The sequence below is a fragment of the Musca domestica genome, unplaced genomic scaffold (assembly GCF_030504385.1).
Source record: "Musca domestica strain aabys unplaced genomic scaffold, Musca_domestica.polishedcontigs.V.1.1 204, whole genome shotgun sequence".
Lineage (NCBI taxonomy): Eukaryota > Metazoa > Arthropoda > Insecta > Diptera > Muscidae > Musca > Musca domestica.
In genome coordinates, this window is record NW_026712254.1 from 616624 (window position 1) to 629294 (window position 12671).

General features: G+C 37.1%; 1 protein-coding gene across 1 annotated transcript in view; it reads left to right on the forward strand.

Annotated features, from left to right (window-relative positions):
• LOC101893251 (protein sidekick-like) overlaps positions 1–12671 on the forward strand; it is a 38512-nt gene that overhangs the window by 17544 nt on the left and 8297 nt on the right. The window contains exons 2-5 of the mRNA XM_011293350.3: positions 4295–4497; positions 4637–4847; positions 8928–9055; positions 11595–11763. Coding sequence (XP_011291652.2) covers positions 4295–4497; positions 4637–4847; positions 8928–9055; positions 11595–11763 — 711 coding nt within the window. The remainder of the gene's footprint in view (positions 1–4294; positions 4498–4636; positions 4848–8927; positions 9056–11594; positions 11764–12671) is intronic.

The window sequence follows — 12671 nt, forward strand, 5'->3', positions numbered from 1 at the left end:
CATTGTTGTAGGGTTAGGCTCAGAATTAAAGCCTATTGTTCTTAAGATATACATTTAGGTTCAAAGGAACAAAAAATTTTTTTCTAATTTTGTAGTCGCTCTGTGGGTCACAATTGAAAACCAAGCACATAAGGACAGGAAAGAAGTGTAGCATTTTGGATGACCATTGGATTATAATTAACTGTAAAATTTACAACAATTTTCGTGTGAAATAGTTCTGAATATCTAAAAAGACGACGGAATGCGTAAATATTGGTCAAATTCCCCGGGTCAAAAACCTAAAGGTATCATCTGGGCAGGGATCTTTGACATAATTTCAAAAACGAAATCTTCTAAAATGGATTTAGACATAAGGGGACTTCGAATATATTGTAGTATTGTAGGGTATCGCATGGTCGGCCCGCACGACTATAGCCTTTCTTACTTGTTTTTTTTTTATAAAAATCGCACTTAAAATCAATCAATTACTGACCATGTAGAAAATGCGCTATAAAAACTCATTAATTATGCATTTGTCAAAAGTGTACGTTTGCCTATCAAAAGTGGCGCACATGATATATTTTCCTTTGCCACTAACATTAAGGAAATTATACTGCGACCCGCTGCTTGTTAATTCATAATTCCTACGTATTGTAACGTAATTGAATTCTAATATTTTCGGAAGCACTTCATTGCAAGTACCACCATACATGGTATTTATATGAACCTTGCTTGCGATAATATCTTTATTCACGCTGTGTTTTCCCCCAGAAAAAAAACAGCAAATGTTACGGTTATATCGGAAGGAAGTTTGATAAGAAAATAGCGTGATATTTATAATTTCATGTTCATGGTTTCACGAATATTAGGTGAAAATGTTAACACGCCATGAGCGAGTGTACCTACACATACATACATACATACATCAGCCGTGTGTACGAGTACACAACAAATAAATGTGTTGCCAATAACGACAACAACCGTGGCTGGCGTATGAGTGTTAACAAATGTTTAAAAATAAATCATACTTCATAATGGACACTGACATGAAACGAACGAAACAAAAAACAGGCTTGTGGTGGTGATGGTGCTGGTGGGTAACTGCCTTAAATGCCACTGCTTAAAATATTGTTTAGCTTATTATTAATTAAATTACTAGTATGTGTACGTGTATTTGTTTATGTGTCGGTGTAATAGGCGTGCGGATGGGAATTGTGTGTTTTCGTGCAACAGAAGTGAATTTTGTTCGTTTAATCTTTACTACCAAGAATCACAGTTAATTTGGATGTTCATAAATGATGTTATTCACAGAACTTTGTAATAATGCGGAATTTCGTTGTAATATCATAATTACACAGACAAACCGCAAATTATATTTAACACTAGGAATTTTCTCACAGAAACTTGAACGAATGGTAAATGAAAAATAATAAACAACAATTTACACTAATTTCACTTGAACCTTTTTTTAAATGTTGCACAAATTCCTATTAAAAACGAAGTAGGCTTAAATTAAATATGTGAATTATATACAAATAAGTAAATGCCCTGATTCGCCAGAAAAGATAATATTTGAGGAAACATAATTCTTAATTGGCCAAAATGTGTTCCTAGCCATATTCTAGCCTCGGGGTTTCGCTCGGGCGTTGATATACATGGTGAGATGAAAAAACTGCTACCAACTTCAGACTGCTGTCATTTCTAAGCCTCTCGTCCGACAGCTGTTAATATTATTCCAATGACAGCTCATTATATTGTTTACAAGCGTACAAAAGCATTTTGGTAAGAATTTTCCCGAGAGACTTGTGGTTTTCCAGCCAAATATAAAGAAATCACACTATCACGCTTGAAATCCATCACGAATAACAAGCGTGATAGTGTGATTTCTTTATATTTGGCTGAAAAACCACAAGTGGCAATCGTCAGAGCAATCCAGCATTCAAATGTGAATGAATCTTTTGTGTCTCGTACCATCGCTCGTTACCATGATACTGCTAGCGTAGCCCTATGAAGTGGATGGAAACGACGTCTAGGAAGTGGATGGAAAAAAACAGCAACATCAGCAGAAATGGTTCGAAAAGTAAAGAAGCGACTTGATCGAAACCCGCATCGCAGTTAACGAAATATGGCTCGTGAGCTGAATATTTCGCAATATTCCATTCGGCAAATATTGAATATGAGTACGGGGTAAAGCCATTGAAATTCCAAAAAAAAAAAGCCTATGAAATTCCGGAAAGAAAATAGACTCAAAAGTGCTAAAGAGTTGCTTCGCTTGACCTAAAGTGGTGAACTGTCGAATTTGGTTTTTTCCCATGAGAAAACATTCGCTGTCCAGCAGTTTGTAAACAAACAAACAGTTAACGAAATATGGCTCGTGAGCTGAACATATCGTAATATTCCATTCGGCAAATATTGAATATGAGTTCGGGGTAAATCCATTGAAATTCCAAAAAAAAAAAAAATCCAAAATCCATTGAAATTCCAGAAAGAAAATAGACTCAAAAGTTCTAAAGAGTTGCTTCGCTTGACTTAAAGTGGTGACCTGTCGAATTTGGTGTTCTCCGATGAGAAAACATTCGCTGTCCAGCAGTTTGTAAACAAACAAAACGATCGTGGTTACTTGCCAAAGAGGTCAGCTGAAAATGTGCACCTTCGGTTGGTCACCATAACTCAAGCGCCGGCCATGGTGTTGGTGTGGGCCGCCATAACAGCCGATGGTCGCTCTCCGCTCGTATTCGTCCGTGGCATCAGAATAAATGCGTAAATTATCGCGAAAATATTCTGGAAGGGGTATTAAAGTCTTGGGCACGCAAACATTTGGCCGCAGACCTTGGACATTCCATCAGGACTTGGACAGCAACGCACTCAGCACGTGCCACCCAAGAATGGTTACAAAATGAATGAGGTTCCTCACTCCATTTCCAGCGCACAATGGCCACCAAAATCTCCGGATACTAATCCGTTGGACTATTGTGTTTGGAGTATTTTGGAAAGCAAGGTTGGCACTACAAAATACCAAAGTGTCGATCGCCTCATGCAAGCGCTTCGCCGGTCGTCAGGGAAGTGGACGGAAGAAAACAGCAACATCAGCAGTAATGGTTTGAAAAGTAAAGAAGCGACTTGATCGAAACCCGCATCGCAGTTAACAAAATATGGCTCGTGAGCTGAACATATCGCAATATTCTATTCGGCAAATATTAAAAAATGAGCTCTGGGTAAAGCCATTGAAATTCCAAAAAGTGCAAGAACTTACACCTCAACAGAAAGAAAATAGATTCAGAAGAGCTAAAGAGTTGCTTCGTGTTTACTTGCCAAAGAGGTCAGCTGAAAATGTGCAACTTCGGTTGGCCGCCAGAACTCAAGCGCCGGCCAAGGTGTTGGTGTGGGCCGCCATAACAGCCGATGGTCGCTCTCCGCTCGTATTCGACCGTGGCATCAGAATAAATGCGTAAATTATCGCGAAAATATTCTGGAAGGGGTATTAAAGCCTTGGGCACGCAAACATTTTGGCCGCAGACCTTGGACATTCAATCAGGACTTGGACAGCAACGCACTCAGCACGCGCCACCAAGAATGGTTACAAGATGAGGTTCCTCGCGCCATTTCCAGCGCACAATGGTCACCAAAATCTCCAGATACCAATCCGTTGGATCTATGTGTCTCTAGTATTTTGGAAAGCAAGTTTGGCACTAAAAAATACCAAAGTGTCGATCATCTCAAGCAAAAGCTTCGCCGGATATGGGCCAAAATACCGCATAGCAACATTCGGGCAGCGTGGGCGGTTTCATTGCCCGTTTGAAGACCAAAATTCGTGCCAAAGGTGAAAATGAGGTTCCTCGCTCCATTTCCAGCGCACAATGGCCACCAAAATCTCTGGATACCAATCCGTTGGACTATTGTGTCTGGAGTATTTTGGAAAGCAAGGTTGGCACTAAAAATACCAAAGTGTCGATCACCTCAAGCAAACGTTTCACCGGGAATGGGCCAACATACCGCAGAGCAACATTCGGGCGGCGTGTGACGGTTTCATTGCACGTTTGAAGACCAAAATTCGTGCCAAAGGTGACAAATTCGAACAAATCTATACTTATTCTAAAATTTGATGCTATTTCCGAATTTTTTTGCTTTCATTCTATAAAATTAAAGAAAAACAAAATGTAAAAATTATGCCGTTTGACTTTGTTGCAGTTTTTTCATCTCAGCCTGTATTTGTTAGTCAGTTATCACTAAGTTCTTTCGTTTTATAAAGTTGAAGATACAAATAATCTTGATTGCTTAACAAATATTTATTTCATAAATCTTTTTCACATTTCAGAGCAATGTAATGCCGATGTCACCGTTTCATTCAATGCAATACAAATGTACGATGAAACCACATACAGAACAACGCTGCCAACATACACGCCACCACCGTGGATAGAACCATATGTCGATCCGACAACTCCACGCAACGTGACAGCGTTAATGGGAAAGACAGCATATTTAAATTGTCGTGTAATTAATTTGGGAAATAAAACAGTAAGTCATTACCAAAATAGAAATTTCTAGGAATTGAATTTCCACAGAACGATTTTTATAAATACTTGAAGACATTTTATTTTTATCGCCCATTAAATATTCCACGAAAATGTTTTTAAAATTCGTTTTCCCTTTTAAGGTTTCATGGATACGACATCGTGATTCGCATATCCTTACCGTGGGCACATACACCTATACATCAGATTTGCGTTTCCAAGCTTTACATTTTAGCGACATTGGCGATTGGACGCTACAAATCAAATGGGTACAAAAACGTGATGCCGGCACATATGAATGCCAGATATCTACACAGCCAGCCAGGAGTTATTTTATACACTTGAATATTGTGGGTAAGTTCAGAAAGTAATTAGGGAAATCTATATTAATATTAGAGTAAAGTAGTTGACTGACAGAAGTAACGATTCATCAACGCCCAGACGAAACGGCTGAAACTTGGAAATAAGATAAGATTTTGGAAATTCGTACCAATGTGTACTAAATGTGGTACAATATAAATTTTGGGAGGATCGACAGAGTTGGAATTTCCTGTAGAAGTGTAGGATTGGGATATGGAGGTTAAACCGATATAGCTGGTATCCTGAATTTTGTAATTAAAGATTAAGATATGTGGGACATTTGGGCGAATCGATATTTTGGATTCCTGATGAATCCCGGATTGGGGTTACTGTGGAAGTGTAGGATGGGGATTTAAGCTCTGAAAAATCCGTACATAAGTATACTAAATGATATTAAATTTAATACAATTTGGATTTGTGTTAATCTATAGGGCTTGAATCCTGAAATTTGGAATTACGATAAGAGTAGTAAAATAACTGACTGACTGACCAAGAATTGAGACACAGCTAAAGCTAAAATCTTGAAATTTTGCACGAGGGTGATTCATGGTGCGTAGTCGTGTGATATAGATGGAGTTTTGGAAATTCGTACTAAAAGGATACGAAAAGTACTAAAATATATTGAAAATTGCTTACTTTGTTTTGGACAAACAGAATGAATTTGAATTCGGAAATTTGGAATGAAAGCCACATTGTAGGTGCAGCATAGATGTACCAAAGTGATCTTGGAAATTCGAACTTTTATGAATAGTTCTAAAATGATACTAAACTTCTATAATGATACCATTTGGTATTATGTGAACGGATAGAGGTAGAAACTTAATATTCAGTATGGGAATAAAGGTTGGAATGCAAGTTTCATATACAGGGTGAAATAAAAAAAAACTGCAACAAAGTCAAACGCCACAACTTTTACATTTTTTTAATTCTATTGAATGGAAGCAAAATATGTCGGATATAGTTTCAGATTTTAGAATAAGTTTAGATTTGTTCGAATTGGTCACCTTTGGCACGAATTATGGCCTTCAAACGTCCAATAAAACTATCACACGCTGCCCAAATGTTGTTCTGCGGTATTTTGGCCCATTCTCGGCGATGCGCTTGCTTCAGGTGATCGACACTTTGGTATTTTTTAGAGCCAACCTTGTTTTCCAAAATACTCCAGACACAATAGTCCAACAGATTGGTATACGGAGATTTTGGTGGCCATTGTGCGCTGGAAATGAAGTGAGGAACCTCATTTTGTAACCATTCTGCTCAGTGCGCTGGTGCTGAGTCCTGTTGGAATGTCCAAGGTCTGCGGCCAAAATGTTTGAGTGCCCAAGGCTTCAATACACAATCCAGAATATTTTCGCGATAATAGTCGGCATTTATTCTAAAGCCACGGTCGATTAATACGAGCGGAGAGAGACAGTCGGCTGTTATGGCGGCCCACACCATCACCAAGGCCGGCGCTTGAGTTCTGGTGGCCAACCGAAGGTGCACATTTTCAGCTGACCTCTTTGGCAAGTAAACACGATCACTTTGTTTGTTTATAAACTACTGGACAATGAATGTTTTCTCAACGGAGAAAACCAAATTCTACAGTTCACCACTTTCGGCCAAGCGAAGCAACAACGAATGTTTTTTCATCGGAGAAAACAAAATTCAGCAGTTCACCACTTTCGGCCAAGCGAAGCAACTCTTTAGCTTTTTTGAGTCAATTTTCTTTCCGTTGCGGAATAAGTTATTGTACTTTTTGGAATTTCAATGGCTTTATCCCGAGCTCATGTTTCAATATTTGCGAATGGAATATTGCGATCGGTCAGCACACGAGCCATTTTTCGGAAATTCGACGCGGGTGTCGATCAAGTCGCTTCTTTACTTTCCGAACCATTTCTGCTGCTGTTGCTGTTTTTCCGTACACTTCCTTGACGTCGGGCCACGCTACCAGTATCACGATAACGAGCGATTGTACGGGACAAAACAGATTTATTCACATTTAAATGCTGGAGTGCTCTTACGATAGCCACTTGTGGTTTTCCTGCCAAGTATAAAGAAATCACACTATCACGCTTGAATTGCATTACGAATATCTTTATTTCTGGAAAATTCTCACCAAAATGCTTTTGTACGCTTGTAAACAATATAATAAGCTGTCACTGGAATTATTTTAACAGCTGTCGGACGAGTGTCTTAGAAATGAAAGCAGCTCATACTGTATGTAAAATAAATATACAGGGTTGCCCACATTCGACGGACCTTTGGGTCTTTTGGACCCATTCCAATCGACGAGGCTTGTACGGGAACAAATGCAAATCAATGCGAATAATCCGTTGTAAAGTGGACCGAGCCATACCCAACTGCTGAGAACGGCGTTTCTGAGATGTTCTTGGGGACCTCTCAACACTGGCTCGTACGGCAGCGATATTCTCGGCCGATCGCCTTGGTCGACTTTTATATGGCCTCTTGGGATTAGAAAGAGCCTTACCAGTCGAAAATTTTTCGTATAAACGCTTAATGGTGTTCTTAGAAGGCGCACTTCTCACATTTTTTAACGTTTTATAAGCACGTTGAGTTTTCTTGTAAATTTCAACTATTTCAGAGCGCTCGCGTTGCGTGTATTGGTTCATGGTAAAAATCTGCTTGGACTGACGCTTCAAACGCGGTATGTCATTAAGCGATGTGACATCTCTGTCAAAAGTTATGGCGTTGCCAGATGGGTCCGTCGAATATGGGCAACCCTGTATCTTACTTATTCTGCCTATAAGTCAAGAACCGCTGGACAATTCTCATCAATTTAGAATGGTCTGTTCCCAGAAGGGGATAGAATGTAAGAAAATCACGTAAAATTATTTTGTAAAGTTTTTCTACACCCCACAACACTATATGTTGAGGGTATTATATACAGGTCGCAATTATCGTAAGATCTTCGCGAAAATTTTCCTGAGTATGTAAATTTAGGGGTTCAATTGACCAAAAATAAACTAAATTTTTCCCGATATTGAAGTCGCTCTACAGGCCACAGTTGAAAACCAATCGACACGGAATTTAGCATGAGAAGAGAGTTAAGGACAAGGAAGAAGTCTATAATTTTGGAGGGAGTTAGTAAATATTCTGTAAATGCCCCCAATCAAAAAGCTCAGGGTGACATCTGGACAGGGTTCTATGACATTTCAAAAGCGAAATCTTCCAAATTCGATTTTTACATAAGGGGGTTTTCAATATATTGTAGTGTTATAGGGTATAACATAGTCGGTATATATCTGGGTACACTTTGGCAAATTATTGGGTATAGGTTACGTTTTTCCAACCGACATGGCCGAACAAACGGGTCCCCTTTCAAAGTCAAATATGGTAAGCAGATTTGTTAATCTTAGCTCGTTTACCCTTAAAATAATGAATCTAGAATGAAAGGCATGAAATTTAAAACACTAAATTCAGCGATTTCTGTGAATTGGATACAGCCGCCATTGTATTGAGGTTTGATAATCTAGAAAATTTGGGGCTCCTATTGCTTTTTCTGTACATTTCAAGTCTCTTGTATTTCGAATAGAGTTCGCAAATTTGTACAGAATTTTACTAAAAGTTTATAGACTCGAAATTCAAATGTAAGCCGTAAATAAATAACACAACAATGTTTTCAATTGTCCTATACACAAAAAACTATCTTCTTGTGTGCCTTCTTTTTTAATTTTTTTTCCAGTGATAAAGAAACAAGTTTTATTTCTCTGACAGCTCTGGCTCTAACTTAAATTTATGTAGTACCCATATAACGATTACCGTCTGGTCAAACCAGAAAAAATTCAATTGAATTTATCTATGAAATATTTTACGGAATTTATTACATCTTTAAATATTTATAACCCTTAGCAGACAAAACAAGAAAACACCAAAATAGACTTAACAATTTTTTTTGATATACCAAAAAATTCCCATAAAATTTTTCTTACTTTTCTTTTCTATGTACGTTCGCTATGCTAATTTCGGCATCTAAAATGGACTGTTGAATGAAATATCAAAAACAAATAACAACAAAAACATCAACAACAACATCCCAACGTAAACATCATTTCAACCATAATGTGTTAACAGTGCCAACGGCCAGCATCTATGGCGGTCCTGACCTTTATGTCGACAAAGGTAGCACCATAAATCTTACATGCACCGTAAAATTTTGCCTTGAGCCACCTGCCTACGTATTTTGGTATCATCACGAAGAGGTAATTTATGTTTACGTATTTATTCACTCTCCTTTTTTATATCTGACCTATTGTAATGCCATTATCGTAATCATCATCAACAAGAGAGATTTTTTTTAAACATAATTATTCGATTAAAAGTGATACTTTTTTTGGAAGAGATAATATCTGAGGGTATTGAAATGTGATATTGGTGAAATTTTTATAACCTTCTTGGGAACAATAAATTGGTTTTAGTTCAAAAGTTTGTTATTTATTTAGCTAAAAAATATCGTCCGTATCTCACACTGCTTGTGTCTTTCATTTTCAGTTTCAACAAATCTTATATTAACTCAGCCCCCATACAATGTGACATACATACAGATGTTAGATATTAAGTTCCAACAAAAGTCGTAGGTTTTGAAGACTGGTCGTAATCCCCCTATTATACTGTCAAATTTGCATTATTTTGAAGATTCTAGACAAAGTATGGTCTGTTAGCACAAAAAATTAATTACTTAATTTACATACCCTCCACCATGGTATGGAGGGTATATTAAGTTTGTTTGTAATATCTCGAAATATACATTTTAGACCCCACATAGTATATAATTCTTGATCACCATAAAATTCTATGTCGATTTAGCAATGTCTGTCCTTCTGTGGAAATTACTTTAGCTTCCGAACGAAATGAAGTAAGTTGATAAAAATTACCCGAATGTGTATTATATCTGCAGGACTTTTGGTATTGAAAATGGGCCATGTAGGTCCACCTCGTATAGGCCTCATATAACGGTACCTCCCGATATGCGGTATTTTGATGATTTGAGCGACATTATTTACCTGAATTGTTCCAAATTTTATATTTGAAGTTCGTAATAGATACTACATCATGAAACATAAAATAGGCCATGTAGGTCCACATCTTCGTATAGCCCCCTTATAACGGTACCTACCGATATTGGCTATTTTGATGATTTAGAGACATTATTTACCGGAGCTATTTCAAATTTGGTATTTGAAGTTCGTAATGAATACTACAGCCTATGACTGAAAATTCTCTGAGCAGTTCCACGTCTTCGTATAGCCCCTTATAACGGTACCTACCGATATTGGGTATTTTGATGATTTTAGAGACATTATTTGCCGGAATTGTTTCAAATTTTTATTTGAAGTTCGCAATGGATACTACAGCCAAAAAAATTGTCTGTGCAGGTCCACGTTTTATAACCCCCATGGTGCCTCCCTATATTCGGTATTTTGATGGTTTAAGCTACATTATAAACAGATTTTTTTTCAAGTTTCGCATTTGAATATAGTAATAGCTTATGACAAAAGTTGCCTATGCAGGTTCCCGTCGGCGTATAGACCCTAATATACGGCTACGGCTAATTTTTAACGGATTTTATTTTTTTGAAAATTGCCAAATTTGTACCAAATGGTGGAAGGTATTCAAAGATCGGCCCGGCTGAACTTACAGCTTTTTACTTGTTTAGCCTTCAAAGGTTTATTTTTATACCCTGAAATCACGAAACATCCACCATTATTTGACGTAGAGCTTCAAAATTTGGTAGAACAATTTGTATTGTGTCTAGGATGGTTGGTATTGCAAATGGGATATATCGGTCCACGTTTTGGTATATCCGCTATATATCGATACCTCACGATATTAGGTATTTTTATGATTTTTCCACGGATTTGTCTAAAAAATGGTATTAGTAGGTCATAATAGATTCTGGCTCCGGCGGCGAAATATTGTATGTATAGGTCCACCTTTTTATATAGCCCCCATACAACGGAACCTCCCGATATTCGGTATTTTGATGATTTTTACCATATTTTTTGAAGGATTGGTGTAAAAATAGGTAATTGCTGATCATAATGGATGCTAGCTCCGATGGCGAAACAATGTAGGTATAGATCGACGTTTTTGTATAACCCCATATAACGGTTTCTCCCGATGTTCAATATTTTGATGATTTTTGAAATATTTTTTCAAGGATTTGTCTAAAAATTGGTATTTATATTATATAATAAGTTCTAGCTCCGGTGACAGAACATTGAATATTTAGGTCCACATTTTTTTATAGCGCACATATAACGATATCCACCGATATTAGGCGTTTTGTTAATCCTATTTACATTTACCCACGAAATTTTTTAAAATTTGGTATTTATGAAGATTTTGTAGATGACAATCTTTGAAGTATAAAATTGTCTATGGAGGTTTCCGTTTTGGTATGGTCCCCATATAACGGCCTTACCCACTTTATGCTGTTTTGAAAGGAAATGGTCTCACTGTAGTTTAAAGTGGAACACGTTTGAATACAGATACTTTTATAAACAGTTGTTTCTTTGCCGAATGTTTTAGGGTATTAAAGGTTCGGCCTGGTCGAAATTTATCTTTTTTTACTTGTTTTTTCCTGAATTTGGTTGAATATGGCATTACAGATTCACCGTCATATTGACTACACCATCCCATTACTTCATTTCCACACGCCCCAAATGTACATACGCGATAATTAACAAAGTATCGTCAAAGAAACTTTATTAAGAGTTTTGATGCCTTTTACAATTACAGCTCATTAATTATGACTCGACCAGAGGTGGTGTTTCGGTGGTTACCGAGAAAGGCGATATAACAACATCGTATTTGCTTTTGCAAAATGCTGATTTGGCCGATTCCGGAAAGTATTCATGTGCTCCGTCGAATGCAGAAATGACTAGCATACGTGTGCATGTACTCAGTGGTAAGTTTTCGATACTTTATTCATGAAAGAAAAAAAACTTTATATCGCAACTCATTTAATTTTAACACTAAATTTCATGGGAAATCAGTTATGACCACCGGGTATTGATATGTGGTATTATGTTGCATTATATAGAATTAGTCAATTTTGTTCGTACTGCTCAAGAAATATACTGTGTAGTAAATATGTGTAAGCTTTAACTGTAGTGCAGGCTGGATATGATTTACAAGTATTTCACATAACATTAATAAGATAAAATTAAAATCATAACGCAGTAGTCATTGAAAGGGGGCGAATATTAAAAAAATAACAAGTAAATCCTTTAGGTTTTGTACTCAAGTGGTGTCATTAAATATGTTTTTATACCCTCCACCATACTATGGATGGTACATTAATTTTGATATTCCGTTTGTTACTCCTTGAAATACTCATGTCAGACCCAACAAAGTATATATATATTCTTGATCAGCGTAAAATTCTAAGACGATTTAGCCATGTCCGTCTGTCTATTCGTCTGTTTGTCCGTCTGTCTGTTGAAATCACGCTATCTTTCGAACGAATTGAGATAGAAGGTTAACATTTTGCACACATATATATTTTGCCAGTAGGCAAGTTAAGTTCGTAAATGGGTCCACGTTATCATATAGCCTCCATATAACGGTACCTACCGATATTCGGTATTTTGATTATTTTAGAGACATTATTCACCGGAATTGTTTCAACTTTGGTATTTAAAGTTCGAAATGGATACTACAGCCTATAACAGAAAATTATCTGTGCAGGTCCACGTCTTCGTATAGCACCCATATAACGGTACCTCCCGATATTCGGTATTTCGATGATTTTTGCGACATTATAAACTGGAATTGTTTCGAATTTGCTATTTGGAGTTCTTAATGAATACTACA